A 24671-nucleotide genomic window follows, 5' to 3' on the forward strand; every position below is an offset into this window, starting at 1 on the left:
CAATAGCCTTTTAAGGAAGCCTTAAAAATTTTGCCACAAAGGACTTCGATGATACCCGTAAAGTTAATTTGGATTTCAGGGCCCCTTTCTCGACGAATTTGCCCGGGCCCTTAATTTGGAGCCTGTCCGCCCCTGGGCTGAAGGTGCGGCGTTCAATAAAGTGTATCAGATGGTGGCGTTCATTAGAGGAAATACGATATAGCATATCTTTGAACATTGTTAGGAGCTTTTTTGCTTCACCAATGTTGAAGCTCGTGTTTTGATTAAATAATTCTTATGGAAAAAGGTGTGTTTGCAAAATTTGAGACTTGCTTTCATCAACAATTTGTTTAAAGTTTTGTTCGCAGAAAATATTTTTTTTCAAATTTCTTATTATTCTGGCTGTTCATTTTCTTCCCAACACACTGAGAACATGAGGGTGTGTTGCATTTGGACAATGCACGTGTTTTTATTGATATAGGATATAAAATATTTATCTTTAATAGAAATTTATTTAGGGATAAAATTGCTCTACTACCATCGCGCAAGCCTGAAACGGATAATAAGAAGTGAACGAAAGACAATCTGGTCACAAACATACCCCTGAATATTGTTTTGAAACTGTCTTCTCTAACTAAATTACATAGCTAGAACATATTTTGCAATCAAAATTGCAGACTTTAAACTACTAAGCCAGCACCAAACCCCATCCCCCAAATATTTTCATATATCGAGTGCAGCAAGGGCGCTAGAAATAACAGGGCGGGTTGAAAAAAGGATTCCCCTAATTGACTCTAAGTTTAGAAAGGTTTTGGAAAGTTTCTTTTTTATTGATACAAATTACCCCTAAAACTTGGAAACACTCTCCTCGTCCGTGATTGCCCAAAGAGATGAATTTTTTGACAGCAAGGAATCACAAAATTAATGCGCTTACTAATTAAACGCAACGGAACGGCGATTGGAGTTTAGTATAAAGAGCTATGACGAAGAGACTTGATTCAAAGAGAAGGGAATAAGAAAAATTTCATTTAACGCAATTTTGCCCAATAGCGTTTCAATCAGAACTTTCGTGTGAAAAAAGTATCTGGTTTCTTTGCGTGCGTTAAGACACAGAATATAAGACTAGCCTCATTGCGACGCGACTTGCGTCACAAAACAATTATGATTGTGTTTAAACCTTGTACGTGGGTTTCCGATTCAATTCGTTTCGTGCGCTGCAACCACAGATCCATTTTTCCAAGATATTACAGACAATTCTAAATTGAAGCGACATACCGGGGGTAAGGCGAAGGTGACTTAACACTTCCCTTTTAGAATGGGGAATCGCTCGCAAAAAGGAACTTCACATTCCTTTGTTTAGCAGGTGATTGACATTTTTGCAAAAAAGAAACAGTTACTTCACTTCCTCAAAATTTCACTTCCTCGTCCTCGCTGCAACATGATTACGTGCTAAGGACCATTACTTCCGTGAACGTGCAGAATCAGGGGGCAGCATCGCAAAGTCAAGAGACCCAGCATAAATATAATCGAAATCGAATGCAGAGGCAGACGTCTACAGGAGCGCAAGCGCATAGCTGCTTACTCTGTGACCAGGTATTTCAACTATCTTAGTGCAATTTTTGTTGTTGTAGTAATATTAAATGCTCTTCACGTAAGAATTAGTGAGATATAAAACAGTTTCTTTATTTGAATGAATAAAAGTCATGATTTACTACGCTTTTTAGTTATTTTAAATCGTTTCCTTTGCTTTTTTTGTATAGTAAATTCCTTATAATGCAAGTTATATCAATTTTTTTATTTCGTGCGTGTAATGTTTGCGCTGAAATCCTTCAACTGTCACCAAATGAATACACTCTTTTTTAATTACATTCTTCGGAAAAAGCCGCCATTGTGTAGACAGAAGGAGTTCGTTTTCCCTCTTTGACTCAAGTGGTAATTTTTCTTTAGGCACGCGGCACTGATTGGTCAACTATACCGATCTTGTGCTTGCGTTTTTCTGATTGGCTTATTTCGATCCACAACTGTCTATATATATTTCCTAGCGTAAATTTTGATCTATGTTCTGACGTTTTAAACTCTAAAGAGTGTCAGACGAAAAAGTTTATACTCTACACTAAAGTTATATGTTGTAAAGTGTTTGCTTTTTCAAAGCTATTTTCACACTCTTTTTTGTAAGATAAGAACCAGTTAATTTCAATTCAGGCTGACTGTTCTTAATTTGTTCGAAAATCTGAGACTTGGTTGTTTTTAATTTGTTCTTAAATAAATCGGGTGTAAACAGCGCAATTGCTAGCTTTCTCGCTCCAGCGATGTTTCCAGGTCTAATCTGTCAACAACATAGGCGTAAACTTAGAGGGGGCTCTGGGGCTTCAGCCCCTCTTGAGGAAAGGAAATGCTTCACCAATTTTTTGATTAGTTTGTTATATTATTGGTTCCACGCATAAACATTTTGGGTGCCTAAATAGAACTGATGATCTCAACCTAAAGAAACTGATTATGATTTAAAAATACACTTGCCATCATCTCATGTGTGTTTCTTCTTCCTCGATAATGAAAAATGCACGAAAAAATAATCTTTAAGCCCTTAACTAATCCATTTTCTATCCTGTGACTCCAGCAGCTGCCATTAGGAATTGTCATTAATTTTTTGAGCCCCCCCCCCCCCCCCCCCCCCCCTGAAAAAAATGCAAGTCTACGCCTATGGTCAACAAAGTGACTTAGACAATCTTCATTTGCATACAAGTTTTAATATCCACCGAAGAAGTCTCATGAAATTTTCCTTGAAATTGCATTTTACATTTGCTCAGCTCCAGCTTGTTCTTAATTTGTTCTTAACTTTTGACCAATAATGAGGCTCGTGATCTTTTGAAATTTTCTTATAAAAAGAAAAGAGTGTACTCATAAAAACAGTATTTTAGCCATTGGTGATTTAGAAAATGACCAAAGACTGAGTTGAAGAAAGAGCTACTTTCTTTGCTCGAGCTTTCAATGTAATATAAAAAAAACCAATAAATATCTTTTAAGTTGATAAAAAGCCCAATTACAAAATATTTGGAAAGCCATTTCAAGATTCTCAATTTACCATTAAGTTTTGATTATTCATGCTAGCAAGTATAGTTTTGAAATGCGTCAGAAATTTTAATTTGGTACATGATGGAGATTCAAATAGCAAATTTTAAATGGCAAAATATTTCGGAAAATGCCTTTATTTCTGTCGCTATTTCAGCAACAATTGTCAAATTGGACGACATTTCGGTAATTAAAATAACAGTGGCGGACTGAACTCTTCACAATCTGGCAAAGCATTCCACGAATATCATGGATAACACCAAAATTAAAATTGCACATTGCGTCATAGCATGTGATTGTGGGAAGGAATGGGTCCAAAGTAAAAAATGTTTTCTAATCAACAGCTTTGCTAATAGTGCTACTGCTACCTATGTTACGTGCTTAGAAAATTATACATTATGATAAGATGTTCTCTTGACCATGCCCAAATTTTCACACCACATCCATCAGCGCCCCTTCTAGTCTTTGCGGCAGGTTAACAAATCTGTGCCAGTCCGCCACTGGGAAATATCGTTGGTAGAAAGGTTTATTGTGAAATATATACCCTATATTCAATATCATCAAAGCCAGAGCTGGACAACGCAACGTTTCTTGAAGCGATAGGCTTTGCTCAACTGGTGTTCTATCCAGGCTGGAGCCCCTCACAGTGGCGTAACGGAGCAGTGTGGGGCCCTTAGTGAAAGTCGTGTTTAGGGGCCCCCATACTTAATTAAGGTTGAGTCAAATTTTAGAGCCTAATCACTCACTCTTCAGAAATCAAAATTATTTTATGCCTTCGAGCATTGACATGTGCGAATCGCTCAATGAGTTCAGTCTTATCAATTGATATAGCTTCCGAATTTCTATGGACAGTATTGCCAAGTTATCGAGTCTTTCTCGAGATATCTTTGGTCTCAGTACATTTTAATCAATTTAAGTTTTGAAAATGATCTCTCAGCTGTGGCAACCGTAACTGGAATTGTTACAAACAGAATTAGCAATTTGTATACTTCTGGAAAGAAAGAATTCACTCTGCTTTCCAGCATAAAATTTACAATTTCCAGAACTGACTCTTTGTCTGCAATATCTTTCTTGGACTCCTTTGCAAATAACCGCAATTCGGTTTCCAAATTTTCCGTAAAATCATCTTGATATGCTGCAATTACAGGTTTTGTGATGAAAATCTGATCAGACAATTCATACTTTGCCAGTGATTTGGGGTGAAGAAACCTGAAAAGGTTTGTTACCAAACTTTACCCATTAAATCGCAATGGAGGCTGCATAAGAGCGGTGTCGACTGTTTTGTTTGAAAACCTTGACCTTAAACCATTTTTCTGGATCACTTAACGCATCATCTCGAGATAGTTCATCAAAGAAACACTTGGCTTTGCGGTTTCTCTTCTGGGTAAATTCAAGAGATGAGCACCAAACAGGCACCGCGCAGCCAGTGGGTTAGCAGGGGCTATAGCCCACCCACTTTTTTGCAAAAATAGGCTAAAAGTTTTTGTTAGGTTCACTCTAACGCAACTTTGGATAGCTTTCTCCTATGTAGTAGCAGTTCTCATTGACTGGAAGCCATTATTGTTCTTTTTCTAATTGTTTAATCTTGTTTAATGAGGCCTGAACACCTTCTTAGAGCGAAAAATCTAGCAATAGCACTGCAATCCAGCCTCAGATTTTCAAAAATATTAAGAACAGTCAGCCTGAACTTAAATTTACTGGCTCTTATAAAAAAAGGAGTGTATTTTTAAAGTTATTGATATCTTCTCTGAACCAGACTGTTTTTAAAAGTTCAATAGAAATGAGCAAGTATTTTCTAAAAGAGGCATTTTTCGGCGTTCAAGAGGGCGTGGCCTCAAAGATTTTCCGGTCAGACCCATTTTAGCCCCTCCACTTTTGAAGAAGTGCGCGGTCTCTGAGCACCAAAAACTGGCAAGTTCAGAAGCTGTCATCCTGGGCTGCAAACAAGCTGCAAACAGGAACATTTTCATGGGCTGCAAACAGGAACATGATCAATTTTTTCTGAAAAAAGATGGCACATATTAGCACATTTAGCTTAAGTGGAATGCAAGTGGAGGGCACATACCCAATGCCCCTGGCTCTTACGTCTATGTTTGGGGGGGGGGGGGGTAATGCAGTCAAGAAAAGTTTATGTAATTTGGAGAAACAGCAAAATTGTGTTAATCGCGTGACTTCTACCGTTTCATAGTCAAAATAAAGCACCAACATCATTGATTCTGCCTATGCTGATACATACCCGCCTGGTTCAAAATTTCAACTCCCACTTTCAAGCTTACCGTAAATCCTCGAATAAGCCCCCACGCTCGAATAAGCCCCCACCTTAAAATAATTTTTGCAAATAAGCATAATTGCAGAATAATATCTTGTTCAAGAAAGCCCCCACAGGACAATAGCTTTACACAATAGCAATTATTCCTGGACGAGTTGTCAGCCATTGACTGGAACATGACGCCCCCAAACTAGTGGCGAGCCTGAGTTCCTGATCTCATGGCCTCGATCTTTGATAGTATTATCACGACTCAAAGCATTATCATTTAAGGCACAGAACTAAAATCATCTTCACGAATTTCAGAAGCTTTCAACAAACATTTTACAATGGTTGGACCAAAGTTAGCGGGGAAAATACAAAGTCAGCCTTCCGATGACCCTCTTAAGTACCTTGGAAATAGACCCTCTTAAGTACCGATTGACCCTCTTAAGTTCTGGTGCCAACAGAATCCCCGTCAAAATACTGAAAGATGCCATAAACAAAGTGTCGAAACCACTGACACTGATATACAATACATCTTTAGAAAAGGGGCATTTTCCCCCAAATCTGGAAATTAGCTAGAGTAGCACCTATTCAGAAGGCGGGCACAAAAACAGATGTAAACAATTACCGGCCTATCTCAGTGTTATCAGATGTGTCCAGAATTTTAGAAAAGATTGTACACGACCAACTAATGGAGTTTCTAAAGAGACAAAACAGGCATTGCTTGAACCAGTTTGCGTTCCAAAAACTGCACTGTACAATGACATGTCTATTGAATGTTATAGATCCCTGATTCAAGAATTCTGATGAGGGGAAGACAAACTTAAGTATATTTCTTGATTTCAAAAAGGCATTCGATACCGTTGTCCATAAAATCCTATTGTCGAAGTTACGAGAGTATGGTGCTGAGGGCACTTCCCACAGCTGTTTCACTTCTTATCTGACCAATAGGGAGGAGTTCTGTTTTTTTGACGGATCCACTTCAAGCAAAAGCAGCATTAAGTGTGGTATTCTATAGGGATCGTGTTTGGTTTGATGAATGATTTTGAGAATTGTCTAAAACGAACGATCCTGCAAATTCCCAAAGTTTGGTTGAAGTATGCAAAACGAGGTTTCTATTTCTCTGGTGTCAAAAACTGGAATGATATCCCTAACGACATTCGAAAAAAGACCCAGCAATTCGCATTTTTTCTCTCTCTTAATATTGTTAAACAAATATTATAAATAGTTCTTTCTTTGCTGAAAAGTATATCGTGTAGAAAAATATTGTTTGATTGATTGATTGATTGATTGATTGATTGACATTATTATTTCCTATGACTGGAGACCTTGTTTCCTTCCAATAACCTCTTCTTTCCTTTTTCCTCCCAAGGACTCCTTTCTCGCGTAGCTGACTAATTTTTTGTTACAAATGTAGATTAGCATTTTCTATTGATATGTTAATTTTTCATAAACCCAAAGATCCCTTTGATTTATATCTTGCCCTTAGATACAGTTAACTTTATTTTGCAAAGAATTTGACTCTTTTTCTTTCTCAAACTAGTTCTGGGCTCTCAAAAACACTTTCAACAATTTCTAATTCTCATGAGCAACTACCCAGAATTTAAGTCGGTAGTTAAACTACGCTCATTTTAAGTCTCTTTTTGCCAAAAAATAAAGAAAATCGTAAGAACATGATCAGGCTCTCCCTAATTAGAGGGGACAGCGATGTTTTTAGAAAATTTTTTCTAATCGTGACAGAGCAGAAGAGATTGTATCAACTAGTCGGCTACACTTTTTTCATGAAAAACTGTTGTGAAAGGCCTCAGAAACAGTAAATTGCATTGAAAGTAAAAAGATCTTTGTAGAAGTATAAGCAGCTTCAAGAACTTCTGAGCCTCAAAATACCCGACAAATAAGAACATCGGGCCTCCAAAAAACTGAAGTCAATAGAATTGGTCCCAATTATATTATGTCACAATTTATCTGCTTCTTATATAAGGAAGTATCATAGCCCACTTTACAAACATGCTGGCATGGGCCTGGACTAAAATTTGACAATATTCACCAGGGCCAGTAATTCAATTCATTAAAATCTGAACAATATATGTTCTATTTCAAATAATGATGTTGTTCATCCAGCAGAAGGACACTAACCTAATAAGGATTTGGGTGGTCAGCCTAGAAAATTTCATACATCGCCCAAACATATCTGCTCTTTTTACAAAGATCCAAAAATGTCTGATTTTCTTTAAATTTTCGCTCAAAAATATCACAGCTTGAAAATTTTGGTGAAAAAGTTTTACTTGCAGGTTTAAAAGGCATGAATTCGAAAGGGAAAAACACTTCGCAATACGACAAGAGCAAAATGTCAAAAATTCTTCTTTATGCGGTAGCTTTTAAGAAGCAAACACGACTAAGGAACGCAAGCAGGCGACAAGAATCTATCTCATTTAGGCAACCACCCTATGATGCAGTAAATAAGGCTATTTTGAATTTGTACACTTTTTAGCCCGTCTACTTTTGCTCCGACGCGGCGCGTTGCGGTGTCCCTTATTACTACATTTTAATCGATTTTTAGCTAAGAATTCGAGCGGAGTCCGTCGAGCAGCCTGCTAGTGTGGCCTTTCCTTTATTCACCATCATTTTATACCCTACATAAGCCTAGAATAACAACTACGTAATATACAAATTACATATTTTCTGATTCAGTTGATTGCTGATGCCAAAATGCTGATTCAGCATCAGCGCAATGACGTAATTGACATGAGATATTGTCCAAAAGTGATCCTGTTTTCTAACACAATGAAATTGTTGCATAAAAGGATTTGGTTTTACAGAAGAGCGTGGTTCTCATAAATGGTCGTGAAAAAGTCGGTTCCTTCTTCCTCCTTCGTTGTGGCAGTCGTCGCATGATACTAATATCAAAAGAAAACTTGGTCCTCAAAGCTTCAAATTGTGTAATTTAATACTGCGTTGTATTTTGATTCGCAATTCCATATCTAGAAAGATAGAATATTATCAAACAATCAATAACAAAATCGGTTTACTTTTTTCACAGCTCCGTAACTTGTTTCTGAAAGAAATTCTCGCTGCTCCTTGTGAAATCCAAAGTCAATAATCAAAGATAGTCTGGACCAAAGACGATGGATATTGTCAATACATTGATTGCATTTTCGCTTTTGGTCAGCGTTTTTGGATACGATCCAAACTATCGCAACATTTTCTACCAAACAACAAAAGAAGTTCAGAATCAGCCTCTTTCCGATATCACTGGAGAGATCCCCAGCTGGATTGAAGGGGACTTCGTGCGCCAATCCTGTGCTTCATATGGGGATATAGATGGTAATAAACACATTTCGTATGATTTCTTCTTTATTTGACTCATCTTGAATTCTTTTATTACATGCTGATAAAGCGTTTCCAAATACAGAATTTCCTTAAGTGACGTCACAAACGACTCTATTTTATTATATGTATTCGATCTACTGCCAATCACATTTTCATCTTTCACAAGAACCTAATTGTGGGTGTTTGTGAGATTCTGATTCAATTCAAATTCAAAGTAAGGACAAATGTAGCTTGTTTAGTTATGTGGTTTCTTCTATTGGGCTAAACGTTTTGGCAAAAGCTTGTAAGGAAAATAATTATTGAACAATTTGAGCGATAATGATAATCTTTGTAGAATCTTTATAAAATTTTACATTTAACAAGGGTTGAATCTTGGCAACAAAAGATACGATATAAAAACTGTGGTACTGTAATTTATTCTGCAGAATATCGTTCTCATCAAGAAACAAAAGGCAATGATCTTCGTCTAGAATCGAAGCAGAACAGAATACAAACTGAATTTGAATTTGAATTATTCTGAAACTGGACATTTGGCTGTTGCATATTGATGATATAACCTACTTCAAGGCTAGGTCTAGACACGATATGCCCAGCACCTTAATCCTGAGCACTTTAACTTGTCGCACTGATAATAACTCACCGATTGTGACCTCTCTTATTGATTGTACGTTGCGTGTGGTACTTCATCCAAAATAACGATAATATAATTAGCAAATAAATCTAGCACCAAAATGAAAATAAAATAGTTTGATTGTTAAAAAAACGACTTTGTGAGCATGTACCCGTTCTCTCAGTGATTGCTTACATACTTTATTCATCTGATTGCTACCTTTTTGTATGTCTGCAATACACACGTTCTCCAAGAATACCTAACTAGCTGAGCCTAAATACCTTAAGAAAATAATGATTCTGAACTTTTCCTGGGCGTAAAAAGCGACACAACTTGAAAACTTGGAAAAACCGGTATTAAAGTCCAAATCTTTGCTATATTCTAATTTATTGTCAGAAAATTTGGAAATATCATGATAGTAAAAACAGAGTCCAGAAAAGTTGTCAATCTTCCTCCGGTCTGGATTATCAAGCTATAAAACCCCCTCATTTTAATTGGTTTGAAATGGGCGTGGTCATAAAAAGTGCTACTCAACTAGTCTTGATCTCTTTCCCGGAAAACTCCCTTATTTCAAACTTTTCTAGAAATCATTATCTTGTTTTTATTATAGATATTTTTAGAGACCGATTTGAAGTATGATGCCTTTGCCGATTAATAACTAAAGCGTGACATTACTCAAATATAAAAGTTGTAAAAAGTTAATGCCTAAGTTTTATGGAGCAAAGCAGTTCTACAAACATATTTATATTAAAAACCAGGACGTTTTGAACTTTATTTTGAGTTCTTTTTCATTTTTTTGTGGTTGTATTTTGAAATCCAAACTTCCACAAGCTTCAAAATTTCCGGCAATCTTCCTCAATTTTCATTTGCTACTACAACCTTCCTCTGGCCAGTGGCCGTGGAGCCATGGGGTTTTTCTGACTCTGAGTAAAAAGCTATATTTAGAATATATTTATCAGTCATGTTTCTCTTTTTCGACAAAAACGTAGGATATATTAAAAGTCGATGAACGCTAAGACTAGCCATTATTCTTTATATGACTCTTGGATCGTATCAATTTTTGTGTGTATAAATTTGATAAAATCCATGCTGGTGGATGATAGCATCGTTCCTTATTGCTATACAAAGTACTAAGAGTTTGGTAAAACAATTACTGAAATAACGCAAATCATAACATTAATATGTTGTGAAAACTAAACTCTTTTGTCCTATGCTTTCTTTTTTGGTTAGTGGCTCTACTGAAATTTTAAGGTGTAACAAGTAAAAACTGCTCTAGTGCCTCACAATAGAGTAATGTTTTGCTGTGCTGAATTCTTGGTGCGTCAGATCACTGGCAATTCATCTAAATCTAATCTGTATTAAATTAAAGAAAGTAGATTTGAAACAATCTCCGTCTTATTGCCAATTTGTTGGAATCTTTTGCACACGTGCAAACTTTGATTTTGTTCAAATTTATCTTTCCTTAGGACCACGAGAAGACTGGATACCTCACATGTTTGACTGCATTTCCATGGTCGGACGCTATGAGTTCAAAAGTGGCAAAATAAGATATTCTAATAGATTTTATGACACGAAGGAAACACGCATTTGGAAACACTATAATCACAGTATAGGGAAGGCCAAAGTTGGTTGGAATACAGTGTTCTCTCCAATAGATCTTCCTGCATACGTGAAAAACATGGGGATGCAGTACAATGAGACATTGTGGGCGACACCAAACATTGTTTTCTGGCGGTCACGGCCTGAAGATCCAGTCTTTGCAATAACAGAATCACTAGTGGGTCCTGCAGAATTAACAGTCACCCCAGAACTTGATGTGCTTGGAAATTATGTTGGGAAGTTTCATGATAAAGGGTTCCCAAGTAACACTACTCATGATTTTGTTAACAGTCCGGCGCATGAACAGCGAGAAAAGGATGGAACGATCTGGCATTCAACTATGGACATCGAAAGAGCCTCTCCAACAAAACCTGACAATTTGGAAGCTGCCATTATTGTCTACAATATGAAAGGGCCTAATCGTACTGTAGTGGCTCGCCATGTCCTTGGAAAGTACAATCTCACAAAGTGTCGTCTAGGACTGAGTCTAGATGACATCAAAATCATGCCAGGGTATCATCACTACATAGAACTAACAAACAACTATGCAATTGTCCCCCAATCTTCTTTTCTCTTTGATTACTGTCAACACTACGCAAATATAAGAAAACCTATGGGCTATTTCCCGCGCTCTTTCAAATTCTACAAAGACTTTAACTCAAGCCTTCTTTTCTTTGATCGAAGTAACATGTCAAATGTGCACAGAGTATTTCTTCCCTTCGCAAGATTCTTCACTCACAGCCTGAATGCCTTCGAAGATAGCAACTACATCTACCTGGATACAATGGCCTACCATAATACTGATCTTTACGTAAAAGCTTTTTCAGTCTTCGAGTCTATGAATGGCTATAACTGGAGCACATCCTTTATTCGTATTGCCATCAACAAGAATACATGGTCTTATGATCCTTCTTTGAGTGGCTCTCTCACTCAAACTGAGCCCTATGGAAAGGCCGAATTCGCACAGATCAATTCTGATAGATTCCATAACAAAGACTACACATATGCTTACTTTGTCAGCAACCCAGTAACCCGAGACACTCGCATCGCCAAGTTAAACGTGAAGACAAAACAAATAACTTACTGGGTTCCGCCAGTTGGATATTATCCGCAAGAGCCTATATTTATGCAACCGGACGAAGCGGTGGGTGAGGATGAAGGCGTTATTTTATGCTCCGGTCCTGTTTCTGATACAATACCATCTTCAAGCTTCCTAGCTGTTCTCAATGCAACGGACATGAAGCTTATTGCAATGGTGAAGAATCCCAATACTGGCTTAATAAGTCTTCACAACAGATTTTACAAGCGGTTAGCCTCGAACCCACAAACATCTTCACCAATACCTTCAAAGGTTCCTTCGACAATGAAGAGCACCAGCGCACCATCATCGGGTGCTACCATTTTTGTCACATACGCTTCCTTTGCTTCAGTTTTCTTGGTTTTATTCCAGCTATTTATTTAGACTTTTAAAATTATATAGAAGGATTTGAGTTTTCTGTAACCAAAGAAAATTTGCTTTTTTGTGTAAATGCTTTTATAGTTGTAGCTCACGATTAGGCCATTAGGCGAATTGTCACAAGATACATCATTTTGTTCTTTTATGGACGAAAATTCTTTGTTTCTTTCAATTCATTTGCAACAATTACACTGCATTTTAATAAGTTGATCAAAATTCAAACCTGGGCTAAGTTTTATCCTTTATTAGCACCGAACAGCAGAGGCAAGCCGGAGCAAATTTAGGAGCGGGAGGGGGGTGATCTGCAGAAACTGGCAAAATAATATGATAATTTTTCACCATTATCTAGTACCTAATTTAGAGCGGTATTGGCCACTAGCAGTTTTATCGGGAATTAAAATAATTGTCTTGGAAACAAGAGCCAGTGGGGGGGAATGTGGTCATTTTGGTTTAGATATTAATCCTGTTGAGGTGCTTATTGCTCTTTGCTATCCATTAACAGGAAGACAACCAACGTCAAAGTGCTTATTACCAGTGGTGGGGTGTAAAATTTTTTGGGAAAAAGCAGATTGATTATGGCTACTTTCGTTTCTCGTTTTATCGTTTTGATTTTTAAAATGTCACAAATTCGTGGAAAGAGTTCAAAGTAACAAAGTTCTGTTAAATAATAAAATTTGGATGTGGCAATTTGAAGTTCGTGGTATGCCACATTTTTTCCAGCTGTGTAGTCCTGGACCCCCCATTTTTTCCAATCAGCAAAATCCGTGGTCTTGGAAAAAAGGCTTTAGTTAGATTAGGTTATCCTTGATACTACAATGCAAAACATAATACATTTACATTTAGAATCGAGGAGTTAAGTAAGAATGCTGGTCACCAAAACCCCCATCTTAATGCATAAAGCTATTTCAACCAAGTATCAAATTATTCATGTTTCTTTAGAAATTTTAAAAAGACTAATAATGGGGACCAAGGGGGTCAAACCCTTTCCAGACTAGGCTTTTTGAAACTTTGGGGAGACTAGGGGCCCACAAAGTGCCTCTTCCGTAATTTCTTGCTCCTTCTGGCAAGGACAATGAATTTTGGTAGGGTAATACTCTTATCTATTCTTTACATTTTATTGCTATTGCTTCATTCTAAGTCACGTGGTTTAACGATGACGTCATCATAATGGCGGCCGGGTGGAGCAAAAGTTTTGAAAATTTTAGAAAATCTTAAAAACTTCATATAAATTCCCAAAGTATCGGGCTAAGATTTTAAAATAAGCAAATTTCATGCATTTTTTAACAGAAACAAGACGAACAAAACATTTTTAATGTTATTTTTCAAAATTATTAACGTTCCAACACAAGCACTCAACATCTTTGTATATGGCTATCGTTCTTTCTATATAACTAAATGATCGATATAACTAAATACCATGTTTAAGTTCATTTTTAATGATTTAGCAGACAAAATAATCTAAACTATCTTAGTTCATAGCATCAACTTGCAGTTTTTTTAAATTAGCACCTAGAAATATGCCAATAAATGTTTGCGCATGCGCAGCAGAAAAACCATGAAAAACGATGTTGAATCTAAATTTTCTGGTCAGAATCATAAAAAGGACACAAATTAATGCCTTGATACTAATTTCCATTAATGTATCTACTTTAGTTGCGAATCCGTGGCAGATTAAATTTTTACCCCCTGATTAACAAAGAAAGTTTTAATTTGTTATATAACATATATATGAACATGTGCCAGACAGGTTAAAAATAAAAGTCAAGAGGTCTGAGGGGTATTGCTTTGAAACTCGTGACGTTATGAAAGAAAAACCAATTTGGAGGGCACTTTGTGCCCCTCTCCTTGTCTGGATAGGGCTAAACCTTCCTCCGATATACTTGAAATTACGCCTTCTTGGACCTTGGCATCCTGAAGCATTTTTAGCTATCCCCGATCCAGTAGATGGCTTAAAAACTTTTTTTTTTATTGGATATAAAAAAGGGGGAGAAGTGAACTATTCATGTGTAACGAAAGGGAATTAAAAAGAGAAAACCAAATCTTGACATTAGCACATTTGAGGCTGCATCATACGCAATTACATCGCAACTCAAAAGTGAAAGGTAATGTAAACAAAAACAGCAAATTCAATAACAAGCATAAAAACACATATGGTAATAACACAAAGAATTATCAAACGTCTTTTACAAAGAATTATCAAACTTCACTGTCTTTCACAACATCAAGTAATATAAAGCAGCTATAAAAAGCAAAAAACTCTTAACGATTTTTAATGTGGCCATCACAAGTAAAATACTACATTCGAATTTCTAAACAAAATTTATGGACATTCAGTGAGACGCCTGGGGATTTTGGGAAAATGTGAAGAGGGTAAATGATAAAACGGAACATCAGGAAAATTAAAGTTTTTGCTGCGAAAATGGAATAAGAGGCAGAAATTGCCGGTTTCAGAAAAGTAGCATTATGCTTCTTGATTATTATTAAAGTATACCTAGCTTAATTATTAGTTAGCTTACTATAATGTTTGAGCTGCAGCGTTATACTACCTACCTACGCAATCAGTAGCGTTATGCTTCTTAATTATTAGTATCATACTAGATATTGTTCATTGGTCAAAATAGAGAGAAAGATAATGGAAGAAGTAAGTGAATATGAATATCTACAATCCTGGCCAAAAGGTTAATGGATTGGAGAAAAAACCATTAAAATTGCAACTTTACTCCAAAAATATTATCAAAACCCCAACCCCTGCAGCAGTGTATGTTTCTTTGAAAATACCAAAGTAACAGCAATCGCGAAAGCGTAGAAATAAGCGTATCAACATTGACTGTGGGGGGGGGAGAGTCTTTTTCCAAAAATACTACTATTTGCAACCCAGTCCAATAACTTTTGGCCAGGATTGCAGGTCATCTACTAACATCAGAAGACGAAACAAACAAACAAATTGACAGAAGAGTTGCTGCAGGATGACAAAGAATTGGACAATATGTCGATTCATGAGAAAAATTCAATACTTAAAATTTGAAGAGAAGAGTAACAGATGGAGTCATAATACTAGCAACAACATACGGTGTGAAAACATGGACTTTGGCATAAAGTGGCAGTGGCATAGGTAACAGGCACAGAACAGGCGTTGATAAAAGTAGGGGTTCTAAAAAGCGGGGGGGGGGGGCTAAAACCGTATAAAAAGAGTTTTTATTGGTAGTTTATTTCTTAACATTTGGCATATTTTGCAAAAATATGGGGTGGGGGGGGGGGCTTAAGCTCTGCGGTGCCTGGAGAAGCATGGGAAGGGGAATGTGCCTGAGCATTTCATGCCTGAACAAGTAGACAAATGAAAGCTTAAGATCACAAACCAGATGATTTGACGTTATGGACTCTCCTAGTTTTTTGACGTTATTGACTTTAACAAGCAATTTGCCAAAGTTCTAGCAGACCATCCAATCAAATCCTTTTGAAGAAGATTAACATTTTAGAAAGAATCTCACAGAAACGTGACTACAGTCAATTCCCACTATCTCGAACTCGCACGGGAATCAAAATTTGTTCGACATAGCCGGACTTCGAGATTGTGAGCAGCAGTACACATATCTTTGTGAAGAGAGAACTAAAAATACAGTGTTCCTTTTTAGGCATATATTTTCCCCGGAAATCTTTCTGTGAGAAACAAGATGAACTAATTCTCATTAGAATCGTTTATTGACTACATGACAGCAAGCAAATGAAAGCGGGACTACCGCTAGTTATTGTGCTCAAGGGGTATTTCCAAGTTTCATTCGCCGACCAAGTGGGTGAACGAAAGTGGGCGCACTAAGCTTCCCTGGGTAGCAAAAAGCTCCTCTTTTTGCATTGAAATTTTTTCCAAGGGGGGGGGGGGTCTCACACCCCCACATGCCTCCCTTTAGTAACGAGCCTGAATGAAAGCTCTTTGGAATCTGACCCAACATAAAAAATGATACCGAAACGTTAGATACTAAAAACTTTTTTATAAGGTGCTTAAGCTTGTTAAACTTACCGTTGTCTACAAAAATGTCGTTTCTGGCTTTGTTCCTTTTTAGTAATTTGAGGATTTGGCTTCTTGTTTGCAAAAAACGATATTATCAAAAATTTGTTTATATCAGCTTCTTTTGTCAAATTTTGAAACTTAGAGACAAGTCGGTTTTAGTTAAGTTACATTAGAATTTGGTAACTTCCAATTGTTTTTACAAATGTTACTAATAATCTTTTTGGCTCTTCGTTATTTTAGTATTTGTTCATGTAAGAATCAAAAAAATCTGCTAAGCTGAATTTATATCTTTGATCAACTGACTGATGATTATCATTGTGTTTATTATCTAATTATCTAAGCGTTTTTGAAAAATAAAAAACTATGCTTTGATTAAAAAGTTACTCTGAAATGATTTGACTGTCATGTTAATGAGCATTTGAACAAAGAAAACATTTTTTTAATCAAATGTTGTGTTGAATAACTTTCAACAAGTTCAGTCAAACAGACAAAACCACATTTAATAAAGACTGGTTCTGATGCAAATATACATTGTACATATTAACTGATTCTATAATTAGTGACAGTGCCAGCTACTGCAGAGTTAGGGGGGGGGATGGGCATGGTCAGTGAGACTATGCCCCTATTTGCCTCGTTTCAGTGCTGTGTTTTTTACCAGGTTAATTTTCCTTAGGAAATATGACCCAGGCCTGGCCATTTGAGGAGAGCCATAGCTCTTGCTCCCCTCCAGGCTCTCCTCAAACGCTGGAGGAGAGCTAGAGATTGCTCTCCTAAATTGTTCTAAAAAGCAAATTTGCTCTCCTTGAAATCAATTTGTTTCTATTCTTATTGCTCACCTGAAAACTACTAGGAGAGCTGTTTACTGCTCCCCTTTTAAAAGTCTTACGGCCAGCCCTGATGACCCCTACCTAGCACATTTTATTCAATTTCAAGACGAAACATGTGGACCATGTTTTGACAAAAGTGGGTGGGGGTAATTACCCCTATGACCTCGTTGGTACTGCCACTGTCTTTCACTATTCTTCACTGCATGTAACTAAGCATAACTTTGCACCAAATGGCAAAACAAATTGTTTAGCTTTCAACTTTCACACTATTAGGAAAGTCGTAAATGCAAAAAGTTTTAAACTTACAATGAAGACAATATTTCACTAATATTCTACAATAGTATGCAGCAAAAAGATTAGTAATATGTTGAAAGTAATAAACAATCTAAACCATAAGCCTAAATTAGTGATTCTATGGACCAACGATGATTGATAACAAGTCAATTATGATGTGCTTTAATTTAGACAAAATCAATATATTACCCAACAAATGATGTACAAAATAATTTACAACTGTCCAGAACTATTCAGAACTAGAGGTTTGGCAGACATCATTTTCGCAAATCTGTAGAGGAAAATATATCAAATTAGGCTAACAGTAACACACATACCATATAATTGAGAGAAATAAAATAAAAAATTATACAAATCATGTGACAATACATGCTTAAAATTCTTACTAAAAAAGAGAAAAGAGCCCAGAAAATGAAACACAAAAAACATAAATTCAAATGCCAATCAAAAACATTACAAGCCATATCTAATACAGTAAAAACCCAAGTGTAAGAACCCAGGATTTTAAGAGCCTTCTGGCAGAAATTTGCTTTTTTAACACTAAAAAATATAAGAAGAATTTCTGACAGGTCCTATTTAGCCAAACAATCTCTGACAGGTTCTTATATGTGGAATTTCACCATTTAATTTATATATATTTTACCAAAAACAAAAAAGTTGATAGAAAATTGAATTTTTAAAATAAAACTCAAAATGCACAATGTATGTTAAAGTCAAACGGTTATTTTAAAATAACATCGCCACATTTTTATAAACAGTTGTTGGTGGGCATTCAGCAACATTGGTACACTAATAAATAATTAGAATGATAAACAGATCAGATTTAATTCTATTTTCTGCTAATCAACAATAATATCTTCTTTTTAGAAAGCACGAACCTAACTAGAAACCTATTTAGCCTCAACTGTCAATAGGTACCCCACAATACAAGAACCTGTTGTGCCAAACTCTTTAAAAGTAGGTTCTTACACACCCTGGTAAATTGTGAGGAATGAATGTCTCATCAATTAACATAATTCTAGTCATCTTTTGTGAACCAAGCATCAAGGCCTCTCCGTGAGCATTTTAGCGGGCGCGTGCTCAAACGCGCGCCTCGCCTTGCTAAGGCGCGCGTTCTACCAAAAAAATATATTTACGTTAAAGTAGACAGAAACGGCATGTTTTCGCATGTAAATACTTTGTATCTAGAAATATCTAAACAAACTACTTAATAGAGCACTAAAAGCAAAAAAAAGCACATTATTGTTGCAGTTCGTCAATGTCCAGCTCAAATTCCGATGAAGAATCGGAGTCAGAAAAAGTGGAAGAGTCGAAATTCGTTCCATTGATGTATGATTCAATTGCTTTCCTGGCACTTCCTTTACAATTGTCTTCCCATTCCTATCTTCGGTCTTTGATCCGCTAACTTCGTCCTTGCGATACTTGCGAAAGCAGATAGCTCTATGGCTTGGTCCTTTGAATTAATGGCCATTTAAAAAACTTATAACAATCAGGAATCACAATGACAGTTTATTGGTTATTGTGACCGGAAATATATTCAAGAGGTGTTTGATTTAACTTAAGGCAATAACAATTTCCTCGAAAAAGGGATTAAAAGAAGCAACCGTTTATTTAGATATCAATCGATTTCGAATCCGCAAGGCTCTTTGTATAATAATTGTTCAAAATTAAAACACAAGGAGCGCGATTTAAAGGGTTCTTATAAACCAGGCGCGTGATTTATTGCGCGTCTCGGCAACGATAGGAGTGTGCCAAGGCAAGGCGCGCGCCTTAAACGGAGAGGCCTGAGCATCAAAACACAGGAAATATAAGTAAGTTGACTTAACCACACCTTAACAAAAAATGCATTTGAAAATCAATTCAACCGCAAATGTTTATGGATACTTTAGGTACTTCGTATTTGAACTACATTAGCAGTTGAAAAAGGACACTCCCTTTTAGGATTGTTGATTGAACCTAACCTTTTAAAAAAAAGTATAAATTGCAAAGGCTAAGTTAGTCAGCTTTTGCCAACCTTTGTACAACTTCAGTGAATTTTTGTAAACTATACTGTTTTTCATTATGTAGTGTTCACAGTGAGTCATGTGTTGTTATTCATTAAGACTTTCTTTGTTTTAAAACAAATAAAACCCAATAACAAAAATATGGTTTCCTATATTTTCAATACCCTATTTTACACCATCTTTAGGAATGATTTTGCTTTTTATATGCAAAATCTTACAAAACATACAAAAATTCAGAGAAAATCGCCTGATAATGACCAAAAATAAGCAGAAAATTTTTCATCCAAAAGCAGATAAAAAATCTGAGAGGAAAAATTATGCTTTTGATTGGTTCTTTGTTTTCAATTGATCAGTGACTGCTAACTTCTCACCAAGTCGAAGTGTCAAAAAGAGAAAAGTGAATGCTTACCAAATATGTCACCAGTAATAATTTTTGTCTTGATGATTGGTTTGGGCCCCACTGGCACAAGCTGATACTTTTCTTTCTTGCTCAACCTCCTTAGAAGTTCCTGTCTACTTTCTTTGTCTCTAGCACCAAACACACAGGCCATACTCGATGTCAAGGGCCTTGGTATGCAAGTCATTTGTGTGCCATGCTGCAGAACTGGTATATATTTTGGACTATAGCCACCAGCTTTAAAAATTTCTTGTGACATAAAGGTGTGTGCATTTTTTACAATAGCATCATGCTCTGTAAAAAGCAATTTAAAATAAATTCAAAACTTAACAAAACTGATTATTGGATCAACCTGTGCTTAAGCCACTCTCAAACATCAGCTGCTAATAATGAGCTAGAATTTTGGAAAAAAATTACTTGGCTTCTTTGTTTTTTAGGTCATGTCAACAAGGATAAATCCTTAAAAGGATCCATTTTCATCTTTATCAAACACAAAAAAGTTTGCCTTTACATGTAACAAATGTGTTTTGAAATCACAAAATATTTCAATCTGTTGTAATATTGCTGAAAAAATTAGCTTTTGATTCAAATCTCCAAAGTTTACTTATGGGCTAGTTTCTGTTATATAGAATGTTGAAAACCCTATAAACATGCAGGCAATGTAGAGAAAATGGAAATAAATGAGTTTTAATATCATATAAACCCAATATTTACCATCCATGTCTTTATCTGTGCAGCCATCACTAACAATTTCCATATATTGCGGGCTGCAGATGACTATAACATTGGATGCAAAATGCATTGTCTCATAAAACCATGTATATGGTTTATCAATGAAATCATATTTCTCAATACACCTTGCAGCAAATCCTTTTTTCCGTAACCACTCTACTAACTGTATACAAAAAGTGGTTTGATCTTGGGCTGAAACCACAAAGACTGAATCTTTCTTGCAATTTTGTATTTTTCCAGATTCTAAAATGTTTAAAATTGTTAAATTTATCTTTTGCTAGGGCAAAAAAATGCATGACAATTTATAACGAGGATGCAAAAGACAGCATTTACTAAAAATTAAAACAGACATTCAGTTTCTTAATTATAGTATCTTCAAAAGGTAGTTACTCAATACATATATATAAATATATACATCATTCTGAAGAAGCATATTGCAAAACGTTAATAAAGTTGTTTTTTTACTGATCATCTATATATATAGATATATATAAATATATAAATAGAATGCCATAAAAGCACCAAACAAATTAAGACAAACCCAGACAAATTGCAAGAAATCATGTGTTTTATTGAATAAAATGATTATGATTACAAGTCTGAAAAAGAAAGAAACATACTTGTTATTGAATTCTCTTTTGAATATTGTCCTGGAGGTCTGTTCATCAGAGGAAACTGAATGTCATTATAAATGGCCACAGAACTTATACTTTCTGAAGAATGGTACGAGGATAATGTGCCACCAGAAGAGGTTGATAAAACTGTTTGTACGGAACAAAGTGAAACAGTATCATCATAGTTAAACAACTTCCTTTTCAAAAGTGTCAAAAGTGAACTTGTTCTTTCTCCATTTTCCTTCTTCTTTGCATCTATTCAAAGCAAACAGACAGCTTAGAATCTTAAAAAAATAAAGATTATTCTAGAAAGAATGAAGCCTTGAAATTGCTTGTGCTCAACTTTATTTTCACTGGACTGAAATTTACTCACTGCTGAGCTTGATTGATAATTAAACGATTTAAACCAATCAGACAACTTTGACTATAGAGCTTTTGAATCACATTGCTGTGTTCCAGTTGAAGTGAAGCTGTGGCGAGAAAAGTTTTGTTCTCTGTTTGGTTTGTGCACTAATATCATCATTCAATTCCAGTAGTTAAATCTTCTTGCCATTTCCAATAGCCTATGTTCTTATAAAATTGTTGTTATAAAAAGCAGGTGTATACCAGTTCTCAGGCACGTAAGGACAGAATTGCCAGGATAATATATGAGCCTCAATTAATTGCCCAGGATGATCGCAAGGGTTTTTTGTACCCTGATATTGATGACCCAGATACTGAAACACTTGGTGTGGTGCCTTGTAATAAGTCCAAAATTTGCATGGCTTTTTATAGGCTATTTGCGGCACCACAATTACACTTTATTTTTGCCAAGCCTAGAAATTTTTTAAAGATGTTCATTTCCAAGTCTGAATGAAATGTTAAAGAAACAATTCAATTCTTTTTTTTTGTTACATGTCCTACCTGCTAGCGGTCTGAGATACAAGCCATTTCAACATTAATCCCAAAGTACCCTCCTCTTTAGGAATGGTTAAATGCTTAGCAGCTAAGGGTAATGGTGGGCTAATACCTCATGCAAATTATTTGCCCCCTTCTTATTAAGAACTTCCAACCGTTTGAGAGATACTGTACCAATCTCAAAATCCAATAATGTTGAACAAACTTAAAAATATATAAACTAGACCAAGAAAGTGATAAAATCTTCAAAATAGCTTCACTCCTGTGAATATCCCTCATGAAAAAGGTCCTATCAGTGAAATTTGCTCGAAAGAATGTATTTTCCAGTGAACTGGAAGCATCCAAATTTGAAAATTTTGCAGCAACTATGGTGGAGCCTTGGATAACAAATGTAAATTGTTTGCTTTTCCTGATACCCAGGTATATGGGGTTTGAAGGTCAGTATGATGTATTTGAATATATATCATTCAAGCGTCTGCATAAAATGCTCATGTCCATATATAAATTTTAGTGTCCATTTCGTCTATATATTTAAGCGAAAACCAAGGGTGCCTTCTATGGAAAATTTTAAATTTTGTGTGCAATTTCAAAATTTAGAGTGCAAAGCTAACCATTCTAAAATGATATCATGCCTGCATTTTCCATACTCTGCAGACTGGCTCTATTGGATGCCCATCATTACATATGCCTACTCACACATAATTTTCCTAACTTCCTAGCAAATCATATTATCATAAAAGCCATGCATTTTTTAAACCTAAGCTTGGGAGGAAAGACATGCAGCCATAAATGTATTTACATAATTATTGGCCATTTTCTCATTACGATCGGGGGGCCATGACACTTTAGGAACACCTATCAGTATACACTAGGGTATCAAAAGTATTGCGCCTCCTCAAAGGAGGAGAAATGGCACATGAATGATTGAAAGCTAATGCAAAAAATTTTGTTTTTATGTGGCAAATGGCAATTAGTTGAAAGCAAAACAACCACCAATCAAAACTTCAATCTATTTAGAGCATTTGCTTGAAAAATAACAGCAGCAAACTTCTTTTAGCAGTTTCAAATTTCAATATTTTGATGGGTAGCCGCAAACTTTTGAAACCACAAAAAGCCTCCTTTAAATGGATCTATATATTTGGGCTATGTCAAAGCTTTAATTTCTTTTTTTTTGAAATAATTCTTTGTAAAAATGGTTTCAATTTACTCAGGTAACTTTTTCTTTTTTATTTGTGCAAAAAACTTATTATCTTTCCTTTGGAAGGATTCTTAGCTGCAAAACCTTGCTCAGTGTCGGATTTCGTGTCTGTTACTGTTCTAAAGCAGTGAAAGAAAACAGACAAATTCTTTCCCCTTTAACTTCAACTTTTTTGGTCACCCACTTCTCAGTTTGTTTACTACTATAACACTCTCAAGAAATTTTTTTGATTTTCCCCAGCTGTTGATATCTTTTTTAAAATTGAAGACCACTTCCTTGTAATTATTTTATAGCAACTTGCCTCTCATTTGACAATTTTGCTTCTTTAGAGACATGGTCTAAATTTTTTGCAAATTAAAATGTTTCTGCGTAATTTATACATTGCTAACTAAGTTTTATATAAGGTCAGCAATATTTTCAAACTTTCCCAGCCGAAATTTGCTATAAAATGCGCCAAGTTCGTCCAATTCATGCATTCAAATGTCTTTTATTGTCAAAGATTGACAAAAAGTGCCGCCATTTTGAAAAAGGTGGTGCAATACTTTGATACCTTAGTCTACTTCACTTCGAATTAAAATGTCGAATTAACTAGTTGGGACTTCACATTAAGGATTGAAGAATGAGCTACTTCTTTCAAAAACTGTGCAGCGTAAATCCAAAAAATTAACCTTTCGTGCCACTGTAAGCCGTGAGAACTATCTCTATCGCATCGAGTCTCTTCATTAAGTATAATGCTTCAACCAAATCGAACAACTTCGCTTGTCCTTTTGATTCTTTCTGGTATTTCAAAAGGATAAACGCTGTCGGATTCTTGCTTTTCCGAAGATAGTAACGAAGTGACTCAAAATTCTCATCTGGAAAGAGTCTTGCGGCTAATTCAAGGTAGTTTTTTCCCATGCCTGATGGTCTCTCTATATCGAGAAGTTTACCAAGCTTTTTGCGATATTTATCAGAAAAATTTGATAACAGCGCATCATCGAGGAACTCCCTTATCGGAACAAGGTCTCTCCTTGACTGGAAATCAGTGTCATAATACAATTCTTTGTCATCCATTTCGCTTTGTGGTATCCTATTTTCACCGTCAATTGCATTATCGGCGGCCAAGGCTTCGACGCCATCTTGTTCTTCCGTAAGTGAGTTAACGTTTTGTACCCCAGTATGTTTATCCGATGATGGCCTAGACGCATCTTCCGTTACTGACAACATCTTGAATTAATATGTTTAAATGATTTAATAATTACAGTACGAAACGATTAAACTACGACATTCTTGCAACTTTGATGATTATTACAATCACTACTGAATGTTTTGGTTAGTCACCCTTTACGCACATCCATCGGTGATTGGCACTTCCAAAGTTCCGTATAGGAAATAAACCAATCAAATGTTGTGTACATCAGCGACAAGGA

General features: G+C 35.9%; 2 protein-coding genes across 2 annotated transcripts; one reads left to right on the forward strand and one right to left on the reverse strand.

Moving 5' to 3' along the window:
- Positions 1–1417: 1417 nt before the first annotated feature.
- LOC135695332 (retinoid isomerohydrolase) lies at positions 1418–12421 on the forward strand. The gene is made up of 3 exons (XM_065214396.2): positions 1418–1572; positions 8340–8623; positions 10706–12421. The coding sequence occupies exons 2-3, from the start codon at positions 8425–8427 to the stop codon at positions 12298–12300; spliced, it is 1794 nt and encodes a 597-aa protein (XP_065070468.2). The 5' UTR covers positions 1418–1572; positions 8340–8424; the 3' UTR covers positions 12301–12421.
- A 5066-nt stretch (positions 12422–17487) lies between these two features.
- Positions 17488–24606, reverse strand: LOC135695334 (uncharacterized). The gene is made up of 5 exons (XM_065214398.2): positions 23931–24606; positions 21174–21422; positions 20536–20796; positions 19834–20115; positions 17488–17692 (listed from the first exon to the last, which is right to left on the reverse strand). Exons 1-5 carry the CDS (start codon positions 24466–24468, stop codon positions 17679–17681), a joined length of 1344 nt encoding a protein of 447 aa, XP_065070470.2. The 5' UTR covers positions 24469–24606; the 3' UTR covers positions 17488–17678.
- Between the last annotated feature and the right edge of the window lie 65 nt (positions 24607–24671).

The sequence above is a fragment of the Rhopilema esculentum genome, chromosome 2, assembly GCF_057945365.1.
Source record: "Rhopilema esculentum isolate cy_ngs chromosome 2, ASM5794536v1, whole genome shotgun sequence".
NCBI lineage: Eukaryota > Metazoa > Cnidaria > Scyphozoa > Rhizostomeae > Rhizostomatidae > Rhopilema > Rhopilema esculentum.